This window comes from Enoplosus armatus, chromosome 10, assembly GCF_043641665.1.
Source record: "Enoplosus armatus isolate fEnoArm2 chromosome 10, fEnoArm2.hap1, whole genome shotgun sequence".
NCBI classification, from domain to species: Eukaryota; Metazoa; Chordata; class Actinopteri; order Centrarchiformes; family Enoplosidae; genus Enoplosus; species Enoplosus armatus.
Window position 1 is genome coordinate 18,247,702 of NC_092189.1, and position 20,587 is coordinate 18,268,288.

Genomic DNA, 20,587 nt, shown 5'->3' on the forward strand with positions numbered 1-20,587 from the left:
GTTTTGTGATACATGATCTTAATGGATTCTACCAGATTCAAAATGAATGATTTTTATGGACATGTTCTGCTTCTCTGTTACCTTCAATGTCCGGTTTTGTTCCATGTCCAAATAATATCTCTCCACATGCGGCCACAGCGCAGTAATAAGTCCCAGCATCAGAGGAGCTGACCTTCTTAGAGAAGCTGTAGACACATTTCTGTGGAGAGCGTGCGTCAGGACTCTTCTCACATTCATCACCACTGTTTCCGTGAGCGAAAATGACACTGGGATGAGATCCATCTGATCCGGCTCTGAACCAGGACACACTGTGATCTCCTGGACATGTCTTGTTCTCAGAGTGAGAGAGGACTGAACACTGCAGAGTCACTGAGTCTCCTGGACGGACTGGATCAGATGGAGGGACGTGAATGACGGCAGTGATATCAGGTTCTGGTCCTGGGAAATACAAATGTGAAAATAAACATGTGATATTCACTTCAATGAAAAGAAAAGTAGTTAAAAATATGAATTCATATACATAAACTTACTTTCCTGTAAATTATGGAAACATGTACTACCTTTACACATACATGTAGGAAAATTTAACTGTGTGACCTGCTGTTATAAATGGTGTTTGATGTAAGCATGATGGTTAAATCTTTAAAGGAATGTGAAATGTCTGGTTGTGGTATTTTATTTACCTTTAATACTCAGAAATGTTCCTTTCAAAAATGTCATTTTGAGCTTGTCTACTTTTATACAGTAATAAACTCCAATATCGCTTAGCTTTGTGTTATTAATATGCAGAACAAATGATCCAGGCTCTTGTTTTGATGTAATTCGAGGAGTCTCGTTAACACCAGAATAATTAAAGGAATATGTTCCTCCCAAGAATTCAGGTAAGTTTCCAGAAACAAGCCTGATCCAAAATAATTTTGCTGAATGATCAGATGTCTGGCGGGTACACGACAAAGTCCCATCATCTCCAACACCAACAGTCTTCGTCACAAAGATCAGATCATCTGTGCATCCTAAAAATAAAATGAAATGGAGCAGTGATTAACAGCAGAGATAGATTCATATATGCCCTGTGCTAAGTTGATGCAAGAAGATGACAATGTATTTGAAATATATATTGAAAAAACTTTATATACTTACGCCCAACTCTGAGCATCAGCAGCAAATAAAATACGACCAGCATTTCCTTGTTAATCCACTTGAGACAACAGTTAAATTAGACCGTATTAGAAGATGATTCACCTTAATGTAACCATATGAAGTGGGAGGGAACAATTTCAGAGCAATCTCATTGGTCTCTTGTTATGTTGGCCAATGTCACTGTACCACCACAGTGGAAATAATCTCAACTTTCCAACCTAAACACATGAAACAACAGCAACAGCAAGCTTTTGTTTCATGTTTCATGGTGGGTTTCTATAACTGACACTGAGCGTAAACACAACAGATGATTTGATGTGAACTACTGTAATCCAAAATAATTTGGTTTCCTTTATATTTTCACTTCATGTTGATGGATTTTTCAGCTGATATTCACCAATATGCTCACACTGTTCAAAATGACATGTCATTTCACCTTGTGGGGGTCATGAATTAAGAGAGTTTCCCTGAACAACAGGGGCAGGAAGAAGATCTTTAGTCTGTTGTTTTTATTGACTATATTACCATATTTTTGAATTGTAGCCTGATTTCCAGAAAGCCTTAAATAGATAGACTAGACATTCTGGTAACCTGGCAAATGTAAGTTCTGTACTCATATAAGTTTTCTCTCTGCTTTTGTTCTCCACCAACTCCTGACAGACAGAAATATCCGTCTCTCTTGCTGCTAAATGCTCCACTATGCTCACTAGCTGGCAGCTAACTCTGTCAGTCTGCTGTTTGGTGCTGCGCAGGTAGCGTACAGTCGGTTTATCAGAACTTTTTACTGTAAATAGAGGTGTTCAGTAACTGATAGCAGGTGCTATCTTTTCACTGATCCATGGATATTGTTCCTGTCCAACATGACTGACTAACTAATCATTGTTTGCTCCATTAATCCAATCACACTCACAATCAAATCAGAAGAAGTGAAACGATGTCTTTCCAAACAAAACCTCATGACCAGTGGTGATCAAATGTTCAATGCCATTTTGTTTTACAGCCTGGTTAAGGTTAGGCAACTAAACTACTTGGTTATGGTTAGAAAAATGTCATTAAGACGGCTAATTAAAGTCCCTGCAGATTAAAGTCCACCCACATACGTGTTTTCATTTCTGTTGTTGAATTAGACCTCTTCTCACAACTGTGTGTGTGTGTTCAAACTGCACTTGACTGACATATCTTGACCCTTCTTTTGGTTTTGTTGCACCTGTTAGAGTGGGACAACATACACCTTCATCATGCTCAGTACTACATCAACTTCTGATGACAGGTAATTCACAGCGTCACTTCACCCGACTTCCACCTCAGACAGGGTAATTCACAACAGCTGTGTGGGTATGCAGGGTCTTTAAAGTCATGGTCAGGCTCTTCACCATGCTAAATTGCACATTGCAGTAGTTCCTACATTGGCAATAACATTAGCACTGGATGCATGATGCACTGCAAAAAAGTACATGTAATTCCTTGAGAGACTGGACTCACGACTACTTTACATATTTCTGTTCAATCATTTACATTTAATGACTGTAGGATGTATAAATCGAAACTCAAGCCATTGTAACTGTTAAAGTAACACTCAACATAAAATAGCGACATTTCTGGTTATCCTGTAGCTTTGTGGCTAGAGCACGGCTTTAACCCTTGTAGGGTTGGGGGTTAAATAAGATTTGATCGAAACATCATCTGCTCTCTCATTTCATCACTCCCATCCTTTGATGAAAATCAGATGACGAAAAGATGAGCTTTACAAGAAAGCCACTTTTGTTCACTACATAAGTCGTCATTTTACAGAATGCATTGAAATAGCCTTTAATTATAAATGTTTCATGTGTAATACATCTCTAAATACAGTGTAAGAGCCTATGTTATGTCTCCAAATCAAAATTTCAAATAAAATAACTAATAATTGATAATAAAAAGACTTATACAGCCATTTGCAGTGATGCTCATGGGCAGAGGAGCCATCTTAAATATTGTGTGAGCCGGCCAATTCAGATGCGCCACATCATCAATGATGACCCGCCCATCAGCAGGAAGAGCACAGCATACAGAGTTGGGGAGGGCTGTGAAACCATCCATCCTCTGCACTCGCTTCACTTCTTCTCAGGGGGCTGGTGAAAGGCGGCAGCAGAGCGCCTCTCTCACAGTATCACAGGAACACATGGAGGCCATGAAGAGTTTCTGACCTGCATATTTTTATCTGAGGGAGGGAACTCATGTCAACCTGGGAGAAAACCACAAATGTACATTTCCAAAACAGAGTGGAAGTTTGTTGCCTAACTTCAACAACTTAAAGATGTACAGAGAATGAAAATAGATAGACAACATATCTTTCTATATCTATCTATCAATCCTTCTGGTTTGTGGCCATCATCAGGGTCAACATGTTGCTGACCACAACCCAAAACACGCTGGTTTGACAACAAAGATGTTCTTAATACTAAAAGTGTTGCAGCAGGATTGTTGCAGTTTAAATCGATGCTTCCCTGACACAACGCTGTGTTCAGCCCGTGTACACATAACACACAAAACAAAAGCAGTGAATACTTTCATGTACTTTGTGTCCTGCTTTGTACCTTTACACACAAACAGACACATATAAACACACATTCACAGTCACCGCTGACAAACAAATGAAGCATGGAAACTTCAGCATTGTTGTGGTTGGGCTTCACACTAAGGTGTGGACACGAAGGGTCTTTTCTCTCTCTCTCACTCTGTGTTTTAACCTCAGGAAGCTGTACTTGTGCTGCTCTTTTACCTTTTTTAAAACGACAAGTGGAATAACACTAAATTATTGATTAATATCAACATCACAACAACTTACAGGAGTAGTTAAAGGGTGCAGGGTGTTGGACACACACACCCACCCAGTCACGCCAAGTCATGACCATTTTTCATCCAACTTTTTTGCCGTCTGGTGCTTTTCATTGGTAGTTGCTGTCAGAGGGGGGAGGTGTTAATCATTCACTGGTCCCACCCTGGTTCTTTTTAACTGTGATCTGAAGTTACATTGACCTGATTATCTGCAAATAGGTTTAACAGCTTTGCTAAAGTCACTTGGCACAGTGATGGACTTGCAGCCTGTCCAAATAAATGCTGAATAAATCAATATTTACATTAAAATTAAAACAAAACGTGAACTAACATGGTGATTTTATATTTTAAGATTGCAAATGCATACGGTTGTAATGGTTGCATCTTTAAAAACACAAGAGACATTATCTGTACTTTAAATGAGCATGTGAAGAAGAAAGCAAAACAATGATTTCAATGTGTTCAACTAAAATTAGCCTGCTGAAGCCTCATGTAGCTCTTCCCTCACTACACATCCTGTTGAAGCCCATAGTCAGGTCTGTTCTGAGTAAACAGCCTTGATGGTGGGTCAAAGGGCGGAGAAACGGCCCACCGCAGCTTCTGTCAGTGTAGCTGTTGCATGTGGCTTTGCTTGTTGTTCTCAGGACAGACATGCAGAATGCCTTTACAAAGTGCTGTGAGACCAGAAAGACGGCGGGGGTTCATTCATTTGAGTTGTTGCCTCCTGATATTTTTTTTATACTGTCTATTTTCTCAACACATTTTTAACAAAAACAGGTTATTTGTGTCTACAACATATGTGTTTTTGTTTGTCATGCTTCTGTCTGCAGTTGAGTGATGTTGTGGTGGACAGATACACAGCAGGTCACTGTGAAAACCACTGACTGCCTGTCTGTTAGTCTCTCCCTCTCTTTACCATTTTGTGTCTCTGTGCACACGTGACAAAAATATAGTGAAACCAAAGCTGACTTTTTTCACAGCAGACATTTAGACGTGTTAAACATGTGCAACTAGTAACATTATTAATAGCTGCATTGCTAGAATGGCCCATCCTTAATGTTGTTTGTCAAAATGTCTGTTGTGGAAAAAGGTCTATGAACCTGATGAAGAAAACAACCTGCTCAAGAGTGCCTGCAAGAGTTTCAAGATTTAGGGTAGCTAGGGTTAGCTAGCATCGCTGCCCTCCTTAATTTCTAATAGACAAATGTTTGAACATCTGTGGCAAAATAACACCAGGGATGTCTGGAGAGGACTTAAGAAGATCTCTGGACATGGAAAAGGTGAGGGGAGACACCAGGACAGTGGAGACAGGGACTGGGCTAACCAACTGAACCTGTTTTTCATCAGATTCGATTTGGACATTGAGGAGGTGGAGAACTACAAATTCCTGGGTGTTCTCCTGAACAATAAACTGGACTGGTCTGACCACACTCAGGCCCTGTACAAGAAGGGTCAAAGCCACCTCCACCTGCTGAGGAGGCTGAGGTCCTTCGGTGTGTGCAGGAAACTGCTCCGGACTTTTTATGACACTATGGTAGCTTCGGCTATCTTCTAAGCTGTGGTCTGCTGGGGGGGGGGGGGCAGCACAGACAGGGACAGGAGGAGGCTCAATAGACTGATTAGGCGAGCCAGCTCTGTTCTGGACTGCCCGCTGAACTCCATTGAGGAGGTGGAGGAGAGGAGGATGTTAGCCAAGCTCACATCCATCATGGACAACACCTCTCACCCCCTGCACGAGACTGTGGGGGCCCTGAGCAGCTCCTTCAGCAGCAGACTGTTACACCCACGGTGTAAGAAGGAGCGCTACCGCAGGTCGTTCATTCCTACGGCTATAAGACTGTTTAACTGCACAGAAATCTGCACAATTTGTACATACTTTATATTTTCCGTGTATATATTTATTTTTGTCCCCCATATTTTTTATATCTGTATTTATTATTTTTATATTGTTTTTCTTTTTTTAAGAAATACTTGTAATTCTTATTGACACGGTGCTTGTCTGCTGTGTGTTTCTGCACCTTTCTGTCTTTGCTGCTGTGACTTGTGAATTTCCCCGCTGTGGGATGAATAAAGTCTAATTCGAAGTCTTCTTTTCATGATTTCAAAACTTCTTTGTTTGTTTACCTTAAATATACTTGCTCTTGGTTTTTTATTTTTTATTTCATTTACCTTAATTTTCAGTCAATAAGTAGTCCAAATATTTAACTACAATGTTTTTTGGCCTGTTCATTTATTTTATTTTTCGATTATTGTTCGTACTTATGACACCGTATGTGTACGTCCATGTTGATGTTAGTATGTTAATTGTTTTCGTGTCGCTAGATTGTTTAATTTATTATCAGTATTACTGGCAATGAAATGTGTGTGTGTGTGTGTGTGTGTGTGTGTGTGTGTGTGTGTGTGCGTATGTTTGCGTGTGTCATTGTGACGGTCACAGAATTCTGTAGCGGCTTTGATGTCTTATTGCATCAACCGCCATTCTAGAACCTTGGAGAAGTTGCCCTTAGTGACACTCAGTCAGTCACAGCTTCAGAAGTGAAATGCAGCTGGACGAGACAGGACGTGGATTTCATTTAGGAGGAAACAATGACCAGGACAGATTGGCAGGATGATTTTCAAGGGAGAGAGGAGCATCTGCTGAGTGAATGGACAAGAGGAAACATCAGGAAATTGCTTTGGGAAGGGATCTCTTGGCGGACAATATGCAGAGGAGGAACAACTAAAGCGACCAACTCTTCTTTCAAGGCGCGTATGGAAATGTGAGTACTATTTTAAGATATACTTGATGTGAACGTATCCTTTAACTTGGATAGAACTGTAACCAAGCTGTTTGTGTTTGGCTAGTGTTAAGAGCATTCAATTTTATGCATTTGCTTGAGTTTGACGTTAGAGGAGCAAGATTGTGTGTATTCCCATGATGGTTCTTATGAATATCAATGACAACTTCTTAGTTGGTCTTGTGTTGGAAGTACAATACAATTAGAGATTTTGGAAGCAATTACCTGTCAGTGTAATGTAATCGACAGGAAACCTTTCAGTATTTAAGTGGTAGTACCTTTTGGTTTTGAATTGTGGCATGTTGGTATAAAAGGTTAGCATTAGGACTTTGAAAGTTAAGATTTAAGGACTTTGTCCTTCACAAACTACTCGGCTGAATTCCAAAACCCAAAATTAAGTGTGAACATTTTACATTTGTTGTGCTGGCTGACTTATTGATTGTGGAAGTTTTTGCATATCAGTTGAAGTTTTGCAGTCATTGTCCTGCTTGACATATTGATTGTGGAAGTTATTGCATATCAGTTGAAGTTTTGCATTCATTGTGCTGCACATTGATTGTGGAAGTTATTGCATAACAGTTGAAGTTTTGCAGTCATTGTGCTGCACATTGATTGTGGAAGTTATTGCATATCAGTTGAAGTTTTGCAGTCATTGTCCTGCTTGACATATTGATTGTGGAAGTTATTGCATGTCAGTTGAAGTTTTGCAGTCATTGTGTTGCTTGACATATTGATTGTGGAAGTTATTGCATATCAGTTGAAGTTTTGCAGTCATTGTGTTGCTTGACATATTGATTGTGGAAGTTATTGCATATCAGTTGAAGTTTTGCAGTCATTGTTCTGCTTGACATATTGATTGTGGAAGTTATTGCATATCAGTTGAAGTTTTGCATTCATTGTGCTGCACATTGATTGTGGAAGTTATTGCATATCAGTTGAAGTTTTGCAGTCATTGTCCTGCTTGACATATTGATTGTGGAAGTTATTGCATATCAGTTGAAGTTTTGCAGTCATTGTCCTGCTTGACATATTGATTGTGGAAGTTCTTGCATATCAGTTAAAGTTTTGCAGTCATTGTCCTGCTTGACATATTGATTGTGGAAGTTATTGCATATCAGTTGAAGTTTTGCAGTCATTGTCCTGCTTGGCATATTGATTGTGGAAGTTATTGCATATCAGTTTAAGTTTTGCAGTCATTGTCCTGCTTGGCATATTGATTGTGGAAGTTATTGCATATCAGTTGAAGTTTTGCTGTCATTGTCCTGCTTGACATATTGATTGTGGAAGTTATTGCATATTAGTGCAACATATTGTTGTATGGGTGGCGTTTTGGAGGTTAGCATGTGAGATTAGGAAATTTGAATCATGAATGTGGGCATCACATTCCCAGTCTCGAATGCTGACTTTCAAAACGGAGAGCTTCACTTCGAAAAGCAGTTGTGAAGTTTTGCAGCAATGTGCTGCGTGACATATTGATTGTGGAAGTTATTGCATATTAGTGCAACATATTGTTGTATGGGTGGCGTTTTGGAGGTTAGCATGTGAGATTAGGAAATTTGAATCATGAATGTGGGCATCACATTCCCAGTCTCGAATGCTGACTTTCAAAACGGAGAGCTTCACTTCGAAAAGCAGTTGTGAAGTTTTGCAGCAATGTGCTGCGTGACATATTGATTGTGGAAGTTATTGCATATTAGTGCAACATATTGTTGTATGGGTGGCGTTTTGGAGGTTAGCATGTGAGATTAGGAAATTTGAATCATGAATGTGGGCATCACATTCCCAGTCTCGAATGCTGACTTTCAAAACGGAGAGCTTCACTTCGAAAAGCAGTTGTGAAGTTTTGCAGCAATGTGCTGCGTGACATATTGATTGTGGAAGTTATTGCATATCAGTTGAAGTTTTGCATTCATTGTGCTGCACATTGATTGTGGAAGTTATTGCATATCAGTTGAAGTTTTGCAGTCATTGTCCTGCTTGACATATTGATTGTGGACGTTATTGCATATTAGTGCAACATATTGTTGTATGGGTGGCGTTTTGGAGGTTAGCATGTGAGATTAGGAAATTTGAATCATGAATGTGGGCATCACATTCCCAGTCTCGAATGCTGACTTTCAAAACGGAGAGCTTCACTTCGAAAAGCAGTTGTGAAGTTTTGCAGCAATGTGCTGCGTGACATATTGATTGTGGAAGTTATTGCATATTAGTGCAACATATTGTTGTATGGGTGGCGTTTTGGAGGTTAGCATGTGAGATTAGGAAATTTGAATCATGAATGTGGGCATCACATTCCCAGTCTCGAATGCTGACTTTCAAAACGGAGAGCTTCACTTCGAAAAGCAGTTGTGAAGTTTTGCAGCAATGTGCTGCGTGACATATTGATTGTGGAAGTTATTGCATATTAGTGCAACATATTGTTGTATGGGTGGCGTTTTGGAGGTTAGCATGTGAGATTAGGAAATTTGAATCATGAATGTGGGCATCACATTCCCAGTCTCGAATGCTGACTTTCAAAACGGAGAGCTTCACTTCGAAAAGCAGTTGTGAAGTTTTGCAGCAATGTGCTGCGTGACATATTGATTGTGGAAGTTATTGCATATTAGTGCAACATATTGTTGTATGGGTGGCGTTTTGGAGGTTAGCATGTGAGATTAGGAAATTTGAATCATGAATGTGGGCATCACATTCCCAGTCTCGAATGCTGACTTTCAAAACGGAGAGCTTCACTTCGAAAAGCAGTTGTGAAGTTTTGCAGCAATGTGCTGCGTGACATATTGATTGTGGAAGTTATTGCATATTAGTGCAACATATTGTTGTATGGGTGGCGTTTTGGAGGTTAGCATGTGAGATTAGGAAATTTGAATCATGAATGTGGGCATCACATTCCCAGTCTCGAATGCTGACTTTCAAAACGGAGAGCTTCACTTCGAAAAGCAGTTGTGAAGTTTTGCAGCAATGTGCTGCGTGACATATTGATTGTGGAAGTTATTGCATATTAGTGCAACATATTGTTGTATGGGTGGCGTTTTGGAGGTTAGCATGTGAGATTAGGAAATTTGAATCATGAATGTGGGCATCACATTCCCAGTCTCGAATGCTGACTTTCAAAACGGAGAGCTTCACTTCGAAAAGCAGTTGTGAAGTTTTGCAGCAATGTGCTGCGTGACATATTGATTGTGGAAGTTATTGCATATTAGTGCAACATATTGTTGTATGGGTGGCGTTTTGGAGGTTAGCATGTGAGATTAGGAAATTTGAATCATGAATGTGGGCATCACATTCCCAGTCTCGAATGCTGACTTTCAAAACGGAGAGCTTCACTTCGAAAAGCAGTTGTGAAGTTTTGCAGCAATGTGCTGCGTGACATATTGATTGTGGAAGTTATTGCATATTAGTGCAACATATTGTTGTATGGGTGGCGTTTTGGAGGTTAGCATGTGAGATTAGGAAATTTGAATCATGAATGTGGGCATCACATTCCCAGTCTCGAATGCTGACTTTCAAACCGGAGAGCTTCACTTCGTAAAGCAGTTGTGAAGTTTTGCAGCAATGTGCTGCGTGACATATTGATTGTGGAAGTTATTGCATATTAGTGCAACATATTGTTGTATGGGTGGCGTTTTGGAGGTTAGCATGTGAGATTAGGAAATTTGAATCATGAATGTGGGCATCACATTCCCAGTCTCGAATGCTGACTTTCAAAACGGAGAGCTTCACTTCGAAAAGCAGTTGTGAAGTTTTGCAGCAATGTGCTGCGTGACATATTGATTGTGGAAGTTATTGCATATTAGTGCAACATATTGTTGTATGGGTGGCGTTTTGGAGGTTAGCATGTGAGATTAGGAAATTTGAATCATGAATGTGGGCATCACATTCCCAGTCTCGAATGCTGACTTTCAAAACGGAGAGCTTCACTTCGAAAAGCAGTTGTGAAGTTTTGCAGCAATGTGCTGCGTGACATATTGATTGTGGAAGTTATTGCATATTAGTGCAACATATTGTTGTATGGGTGGCGTTTTGGAGGTTAGCATGTGAGATTAGGAAATTTGAATCATGAATGTGGGCATCACATTCCCAGTCTCGAATGCTGACTTTCAAAACGGAGAGCTTCACTTCGAAAAGCAGTTGTGAAGTTTTGCAGCAATGTGCTGCGTGACATATTGATTGTGGAAGTTATTGCATATTAGTGCAACATATTGTTGTATGGGTGGCGTTTTGGAGGTTAGCATGTGAGATTAGGAAATTTGAATCATGAATGTGGGCATCACATTCCCAGTCTCGAATGCTGACTTTCAAAACGGAGAGCTTCACTTCGAAAAGCAGTTGTGAAGTTTTGCAGCAATGTGCTGCGTGACATATTGATTGTGGAAGTTATTGCATATTAGTGCAACATATTGTTGTATGGGTGGCGTTTTGGAGGTTAGCATGTGAGATTAGGAAATTTGAATCATGAATGTGGGCATCACATTCCCAGTCTCGAATGCTGACTTTCAAAACGGAGAGCTTCACTTCGAAAAGCAGTTGTGAAGTTTTGCAGCAATGTGCTGCGTGACATATTGATTGTGGAAGTTATTGCATATTAGTGCAACATATTGTTGTATGGGTGGCGTTTTGGAGGTTAGCATGTGAGATTAGGAAATTTGAATCATGAATGTGGGCATCACATTCCCAGTCTCGAATGCTGACTTTCAAAACGGAGAGCTTCACTTCGAAAAGCAGTTGTGAAGTTTTGCAGCAATGTGCTGCGTGACATATTGATTGTGGAAGTTATTGCATATTAGTGCAACATATTGTTGTATGGGTGGCGTTTTGGAGGTTAGCATGTGAGATTAGGAAATTTGAATCATGAATGTGGGCATCACATTCCCAGTCTCGAATGCTGACTTTCAAACCGGAGAGCTTCACTTCGTAAAGCAGTTGTGAAGTTTTGCAGCAATGTGCTGCGTGACATATTGATTGTGGAAGTTATTGCATATTAGTGCAACATATTGTTGTATGGGTGGCGTTTTGGAGGTTAGCATGTGAGATTAGGAAATTTGAATCATGAATGTGGGCATCACATTCCCAGTCTCGAATGCTGACTTTCAAAACGGAGAGCTTCACTTCGAAAAGCAGTTGTGAAGTTTTGCAGCAATGTGCTGCGTGACATATTGATTGTGGAAGTTATTGCATATTAGTGCAACATATTGTTGTATGGGTGGCGTTTTGGAGGTTAGCATGTGAGATTAGGAAATTTGAATCATGAATGTGGGCATCACATTCCCAGTCTCGAATGCTGACTTTCAAAACGGAGAGCTTCACTTCGAAAAGCAGTTGTGAAGTTTTGCAGCAATGTGCTGCGTGACATATTGATTGTGGAAGTTATTGCATATAAGTTGAAGTTTTGCATTCATTGTGCTGCACATTGATTGTGGAAGTTATTGCATATCAGTTGAAGTTTTGCAGTCATTGTCCTGCTTGACATATTGATTGTGGACGTTATTGCATATTAGTGCAACATATTGTTGTATGGGTGGCGTTTTGGAGGTTAGCATGTGAGATTAGGAAATTTGAATCATGAATGTGGGCATCACATTCCCAGTCTCGAATGCTGACTTTCAAAACGGAGAGCTTCACTTCGAAAAGCAGTTGTGAAGTTTTGCAGCAATGTGCTGCGTGACATATTGATTGTGGAAGTTATTGCATATTAGTGCAACATATTGTTGTATGGGTGGCGTTTTGGAGGTTAGCATGTGAGATTAGGAAATTTGAATCATGAATGTGGGCATCACATTCCCAGTCTCGAATGCTGACTTTCAAAACGGAGAGCTTCACTTCGAAAAGCAGTTGTGAAGTTTTGCAGCAATGTGCTGCGTGACATATTGATTGTGGAAGTTATTGCATATCAGTTGAAGTTTTGCATTCATTGTGCTGCACATTGATTGTGGAAGTTATTGCATATCAGTTGAAGTTTTGCAGTCATTGTCCTGCTTGACATATTGATTGTGGAAGTTATTGCATATTAGTGCAACATATTGTTGTATGGGTGGCGTTTTGGAGGTTAGCATGTGAGATTAGGAAATTTGAATCATGAATGTGGGCATCACATTCCCAGTCTCGAATGCTGACTTTCAAAACGGAGAGCTTCACTTCGAAAAGCAGTTGTGAAGTTTTGCAGCATTGTCCTGCTTGACATATTGATTGTGGACGTTATTGCATATTAGTGCAACATATTGTTGTATGGGTGGCGTTTTGGAGGTTAGCATGTGAGATTAGGAAATTTGAATCATGAATGTGGGCATCACATTCCCAGTCTCGAATGCTGACTTTCAAAACGGAGAGCTTCACTTCGAAAAGCAGTTGTGAAGTTTTGCAGCAATGTGCTGCGTGACATATTGATTGTGGAAGTTATTGCATATTAGTGCAACATATTGTTGTATGGGTGGCGTTTTGGAGGTTAGCATGTGAGATTAGGAAATTTGAATCATGAATGTGGGCATCACATTCCCAGTCTCGAATGCTGACTTTCAAAACGGAGAGCTTCACTTCGAAAAGCAGTTGTGAAGTTTTGCAGCAATGTGCTGCGTGACATATTGATTGTGGAAGTTATTGCATATTAGTGCAACATATTGTTGTATGGGTGGCGTTTTGGAGGTTAGCATGTGAGATTAGGAAATTTGAATCATGAATGTGGGCATCACATTCCCAGTCTCGAATGCTGACTTTCAAAACGGAGAGCTTCACTTCGAAAAGCAGTTGTGAAGTTTTGCAGCAATGTGCTGCGTGACATATTGATTGTGGAAGTTATTGCATATTAGTGCAACATATTGTTGTATGGGTGGCGTTTTGGAGGTTAGCATGTGAGATTAGGAAATTTGAATCATGAATGTGGGCATCACATTCCCAGTCTCGAATGCTGACTTTCAAAACGGAGAGCTTCACTTCGAAAAGCAGTTGTGAAGTTTTGCAGCAATGTGCTGCGTGACATATTGATTGTGGAAGTTATTGCATATTAGTGCAACATATTGTTGTATGGGTGGCGTTTTGGAGGTTAGCATGTGAGATTAGGAAATTTGAATCATGAATGTGGGCATCACATTCCCAGTCTCGAATGCTGACTTTCAAAACGGAGAGCTTCACTTCGAAAAGCAGTTGTGAAGTTTTGCAGCAATGTGCTGCGTGACATATTGATTGTGGAAGTTATTGCATATCAGTTGAAGTTTTGCATTCATTGTGCTGCACATTGATTGTGGAAGTTATTGCATATCAGTTGAAGTTTTGCAGTCATTGTCCTGCTTGACATATTGATTGTGGACGTTATTGCATATTAGTGCAACATATTGTTGTATGGGTGGCGTTTTGGAGGTTAGCATGTGAGATTAGGAAATTTGAATCATGAATGTGGGCATCACATTCCCAGTCTCGAATGCTGACTTTCAAAACGGAGAGCTTCACTTCGAAAAGCAGTTGTGAAGTTTTGCAGCAATGTGCTGCGTGACATATTGATTGTGGAAGTTATTGCATATTAGTGCAACATATTGTTGTATGGGTGGCGTTTTGGAGGTTAGCATGTGAGATTAGGAAATTTGAATCATGAATGTGGGCATCACATTCCCAGTCTCGAATGCTGACTTTCAAAACGGAGAGCTTCACTTCGAAAAGCAGTTGTGAAGTTTTGCAGCAATGTGCTGCGTGACATATTGATTGTGGAAGTTATTGCATATTAGTGCAACATATTGTTGTATGGGTGGCGTTTTGGAGGTTAGCATGTGAGATTAGGAAATTTGAATCATGAATGTGGGCATCACATTCCCAGTCTCGAATGCTGACTTTCAAAACGGAGAGCTTCACTTCGAAAAGCAGTTGTGAAGTTTTGCAGCAATGTGATGCGTGACATATTGATTGTGGAAGTTATTGCATATTAGTGCAACATATTGTTGTATGGGTGGCGTTTTGGAGGTTAGCATGTGAGATTAGGAAATTTGAATCATGAATGTGGGCATCACATTCCCAGTCTCGAATGCTGACTTTCAAAACGGAGAGCTTCACTTCGAAAAGCAGTTGTGAAGTTTTGCAGCAATGTGCTGCGTGACATATTGATTGTGGAAGTTATTGCATATTAGTGCAACATATTGTTGTATGGGTGGCGTTTTGGAGGTTAGCATGTGAGATTAGGAAATTTGAATCATGAATGTGGGCATCACATTCCCAGTCTCGAATGCTGACTTTCAAAACGGAGAGCTTCACTTCGAAAAGCAGTTGTGAAGTTTTGCAGCAATGTGCTGCGTGACATATTGATTGTGGAAGTTATTGCATATTAGTGCAACATATTGTTGTATGGGTGGCGTTTTGGAGGTTAGCATGTGAGATTAGGAAATTTGAATCATGAATGTGGGCATCACATTCCCAGTCTCGAATGCTGACTTTCAAAACGGAGAGCTTCACTTCGAAAAGCAGTTGTGAAGTTTTGCAGCAATGTGCTGCGTGACATATTGATTGTGGAAGTTATTGCATATTAGTGCAACATATTGTTGTATGGGTGGCGTTTTGGAGGTTAGCATGTGAGATTAGGAAATTTGAATCATGAATGTGGGCATCACATTCCCAGTCTCGAATGCTGACTTTCAAAACGGAGAGCTTCACTTCGAAAAGCAGTTGTGAAGTTTTGCAGCAATGTGCTGCGTGACATATTGATTGTGGAAGTTATTGCATATTAGTGCAACATATTGTTGTATGGGTGGCGTTTTGGAGGTTAGCATGTGAGATTAGGAAATTTGAATCATGAATGTGGGCATCACATTCCCAGTCTCGAATGCTGACTTTCAAAACGGAGAGCTTCACTTCGAAAAGCAGTTGTGAAGTTTTGCAGCATTGTCCTGCTTGACATATTGATTGTGGACGTTATTGCATATTAGTGCAACATATTGTTGTATGGGTGGCGTTTTGGAGGTTAGCATGTGAGATTAGGAAATTTGAATCATGAATGTGGGCATCACATTCCCAGTCTCGAATGCTGACTTTCAAAACGGAGAGCTTCACTTCGAAAAGCAGTTGTGAAGTTTTGCAGCAATGTGCTGCGTGACATATTGATTGTGGAAGTTATTGCATATTAGTGCAACATATTGTTGTATGGGTGGCGTTTTGGAGGTTAGCATGTGAGATTAGGAAATTTGAATCATGAATGTGGGCATCACATTCCCAGTCTCGAATGCTGACTTTCAAAACGGAGAGCTTCACTTCGAAAAGCAGTTGTGAAGTTTTGCAGCAATGTGCTGCGTGACATATTGATTGTGGAAGTTATTGCATATTAGTGCAACATATTGTTGTATGGGTGGCGTTTTGGAGGTTAGCATGTGAGATTAGGAAATTTGAATCATGAATGTGGGCAATCACATTCCCAGTCTCGAATGCTGACTTTCAAAACGGAGAGCTTCACTTCGAAAAGCAGTTGTGAAGTTTTGCAGCAATGTGCTGCGTGACATATTGATTGTGGAAGTTATTGCATATTAGTGCAACATATTGTTGTATGGGTGGCGTTTTGGAGGTTAGCATGTGAGATTAGGAAATTTGAATCATGAATGTGGGCATCACATTCCCAGTCTCGAATGCTGACTTTCAAAACGGAGAGCTTCACTTCGAAAAGCAGTTGTGAAGTTTTGCAGCAATGTGCTGCGTGACATATTGATTGTGGAAGTTATTGCATATTAGTGCAACATATTGTTGTATGGGTGGCGTTTTGGAGGTTAGCATGTGAGATTAGGAAATTTGAATCATGAATGTGGGCATCACATTCCCAGTCTCGAATGCTGACTTTCAAAACGGAGAGCTTCACTTCGAAAAGCAGTTGTGAAGTTTTGCAGCAATGTGCTGCGTGACATATTGATTGTGGAAGTTATTGCATATCAGTTGAAGTTTTGCATTCATTGTGCTGCACATTGATTGTGGAAGTTATTGCATATCAGTTGAAGTTTTGCAGTCATTGTCCTGCTTGACATATTGATTGTGGACGTTATTGCATATTAGTGCAACATATTGTTGTATGGGTGGCGTTTTGGAGGTTAGCATGTGAGATTAGGAAATTTGAATCATGAATGTGGGCATCACATTCCCAGTCTCGAATGCTGACTTTCAAAATGGAGAGCTTCACTTCGAAAAGCAGTTGTGAAGTTTTGCAGCAATGTGCTGCGTGACATATTGATTGTGGAAGTTATTGCATATTAGTGCAACATATTGTTGTATGGGTGGCGTTTTGGAGGTTAGCATGTGAGATTAGGAAATTTGAATCATGAATGTGGGCATCACATTCCCAGTCTCGAATGCTGACTTTCAAAACGGAGAGCTTCACTTCGAAAAGCAGTTGTGAAGTTTTGCAGCAATGTGCTGCGTGACATATTGATTGTGGAAGTTATTGCATATTAGTGCAACATATTGTTGTATGGGTGGCGTTTTGGAGGTTAGCATGTGAGATTAGGAAATTTGAATCATGAATGTGGGCATCACATTCCCAGTCTCGAATGCTGACTTTCAAAACGGAGAGCTTCACTTCGAAAAGCAGTTGTGAAGTTTTGCAGCAATGTGCTGCGTGACATATTGATTGTGGAAGTTATTGCATATTAGTGCAACATATTGTTGTATGGGTGGCGTTTTGGAGGTTAGCATGTGAGATTAGGAAATTTGAATCATGAATGTGGGCATCACATTCCCAGTCTCGAATGCTGACTTTCAAAACGGAGAGCTTCACTTCGAAAAGCAGTTGTGAAGTTTTGCAGCAATGTGCTGCGTGACATATTGATTGTGGAAGTTATTGCATATTAGTGCAACATATTGTTGTATGGGTGGCGTTTTGGAGGTTAGCATGTGAGATTAGGAAATTTGAATCATGAATGTGGGCATCACATTCCCAGTCTCGAATGCTGACTTTCAAAACGGAGAGCTTCACTTCGAAAAGCAGTTGTGAAGTTTTGCAGCAATGTGCTGCGTGACATATTGATTGTGGAAGTTATTGCATATTAGTGCAACATATTGTTGTATGGGTGGCGTTTTGGAGGTTAGCATGTGAGATTAGGAAATTTGAATCATGAATGTGGGCATCACATTCCCAGTCTCGAATGCTGACTTTCAAAACGGAGAGCTTCACTTCGAAAAGCAGTTGTGAAGTTTTGCAGCAATGTGCTGCGTGACATATTGATTGTGGAAGTTATTGCATATTAGTGCAACATATTGTTGTATGGGTGGCGTTTTGGAGGTTAGCATGTGAGATTAGGAAATTTGAATCATGAATGTGGGCATCACATTCCCAGTCTCGAATGCTGACTTTCAAAACGGAGAGCTTCACTTCGAAAAGCAGTTGTGAAGTTTTGCAGCAATGTGCTGCGTGACATATTGATTGTGGAAGTTATTGCATATTAGTGCAACATATTGTTGTATGGGTGGCGTTTTGGAGGTTAGCATGTGAGATTAGGAAATTTGAATCATGAATGTGGGCATCACATTCCCAGTCTCGAATGCTGACTTTCAAAACGGAGAGCTTCACTTCGAAAAGCAGTTGTGAAGTTTTGCAGCAATGTGCTGCGTGACATATTGATTGTGGAAGTTATTGCATATCAGTTGAAGTTTTGCAGTCATTGTCCTGTTTGATATATTGATTGTGGAAGTTATTGCATATCAGTTGAAGTTTTGCATTCACTGTGCTGCACATTGATTGTGGAAGTTATTGCATATCATTTAAAGTTTTGCAGTCATTGTCCTGCTTGACATATTGAATGTGGAAGTTATTGCATATCAGTTGAAGTTTTGCAGTCATGGTCCTGCTTGACATATTGATTGTGGAAGTTATTGCATATCAGTTGAAGTTTTGCATTCATTGTGCTGCACATTGATTGTGGAAGTTATTGCATATCAGTTGAAGTTTTGCAGTCATTGTCCTGCTTGACATATTGATTGTGGAAGTTATTGCATATTAGTGCAACATATTGTTGTATGGGTGGCGTTTTGGAGGTTAGCATGTGAGATTAGGAAATTTGAATCATGAATGTGGGCATCACATTCCCAGTCTCGTATATTGACTTTCTCCACGAATAATTTCTTGGACCAGCTCCTTGTTGTGTTGTTATATGCCTAGACTAGTAGACTACTGGGGGATTTCCCATGATGCACTGAGCTCTTCTTTTCTCCTCTCCTTCTCCATTTTTACACCCTCATGTCCCACCAATGTATGTTACTAACTTTGTATCTTCCCCAGAGCTTCCTTGTGCTTTCTCGTCTCACAGTTTACTGAGGATCGTTGTCCTGGTATGCCTGGCTGCTTTTGCCCTGGGCCTCCTTGACTCTCACTGCTGCAATTTCTATTATTAGTCATATTTCTATTATTAGTAGTTTTTTCTACCACTGTTGTTGCTATGCATCTCTATCTGTCTGTCTCTCTGTCTCTTTCTCTCTGTGTCTCTCTTTCCAACCCAACCGGTCAAAGCAGATGACCGCCCACCTAGAGTCCGGTTCTGTTCAAGGTTTCTGCCTGTTAAAAGGGAGTTTTTCCTTGCCGCTGTTGCCATAGTGCTTGCTCATGGTGGGAACTGTTGGGTCTCTGTAGTAATATTCTAGAGTATGGTCTGGACCTGCTCTATATGAGATGACTTGATTTGAGTTGATTTGGTGCTGTCTAAATAAAATTGAATTGAAAATTGAATTGTGCTGCTTGAGATATTGATCGTGGACGTTATTGCATATCAGTGTAACATACTTGAAAGGAAACCTCTTAGTGCATAAGTGGCAGTATAAACCTTATAGTTTGTTTAAGTTCACATATTATTTCAGGAGGTTTGCATTATGAATGTTGAAGTTACATTCCCAGTCTACTATGCCAACTTCCAAAACCAATCATTTCACTTATATGGAAGTTTTGCATTTAATGTACAGTTGGACATGTTGATTGTGGAAGTTATTGCATATCAGTGTAACATACTTGAAAGGTTGAATATACACTTTTTTTATAATCAGTGATACAGAAGTATAGAAGAAGTATTGCATATCTGAGGTACTTACATTTATACTACCAAACTAAGACATTTAAGAATAGACTGTACATCACACATCAGAAAGATGTGTCTCCCAAATCTACATGTAGAGTAGGACATAAGGGCTAGGGGCATAGGAACAACAGTCTCTGGGCCTTCTTCTCAACGGAGTGGATGCAAGTCTCGCACTTCAGGTCATGAGAGATAGTACATCCCAGGAACCTGAAGGACTCCACAACCAATGCAGTGCTGGGCGGTTCCTCCTGAAGCCCACTGTCATGTGGAAACAGGAAGTTTCTCAATGACACTCTGAGGTGGTGAACTGTTGGTCTCTGGGAATGTATTCTTTATTATTAAGTTTGACTAATTTTGATTTTGTTTCATTTATTTATTGACAGACTGACTTACTGATTTATTGAATGAATGTGTAATTGCTTATCACATTCACAGGGGGCTTACTTTTATTTTCAAATCATTTCTTCCACATTCTTACCGTAATGCCATTCTTGTACAAAATTAGCGGTAACCCTCCATTTTACAGTTCAGCAAATTTCATGGTAAGTAGGTGGTAATTAGCAAGTAACATGTTTGAAATTTCTTAGGAATTACACCCAAATTACCCCAATATTTACCCCATAATTTATCGAAAATTACCCCAACATTATTTATTAATTATATTGTCACTATTTCCCAATAAGCAGGCAATAAATAGTTGGTCATTTCTTTAATACATTTCCAATAAAGTAATACGAACTTAATTGATCCTTTGAAATATCTTGTAAGTTACAACCAAATAAATGTATAATTATATTGTTTCCCAATTGATAATTCGCTGGCAATTTATTTCACATAGTCCTA

General features: G+C 39.9%; 2 protein-coding genes across 2 annotated transcripts in view; both read right to left on the reverse strand.

The window, feature by feature from the left end:
• The window catches only part of LOC139290956 (uncharacterized), a 247,986-nt gene that overhangs the window by 174,260 nt on the left and 53,139 nt on the right, over positions 1-20,587 (reverse strand). The window lies entirely within an intron of this gene.
• Positions 1-20,587, reverse strand: part of LOC139291662 (uncharacterized) — a 36,634-nt gene that overhangs the window by 14,834 nt on the left and 1,213 nt on the right. Inside the window, exons 2-3 of the mRNA XM_070913764.1 lie at positions 684-1,013; positions 82-438 (exon numbers count right to left, since the gene is read on the reverse strand). Of these exons, the coding sequence (XP_070769865.1) occupies positions 82-438; positions 684-1,013 (687 nt within the window). The remainder of the gene's footprint in view (positions 1-81; positions 439-683; positions 1,014-20,587) is intronic.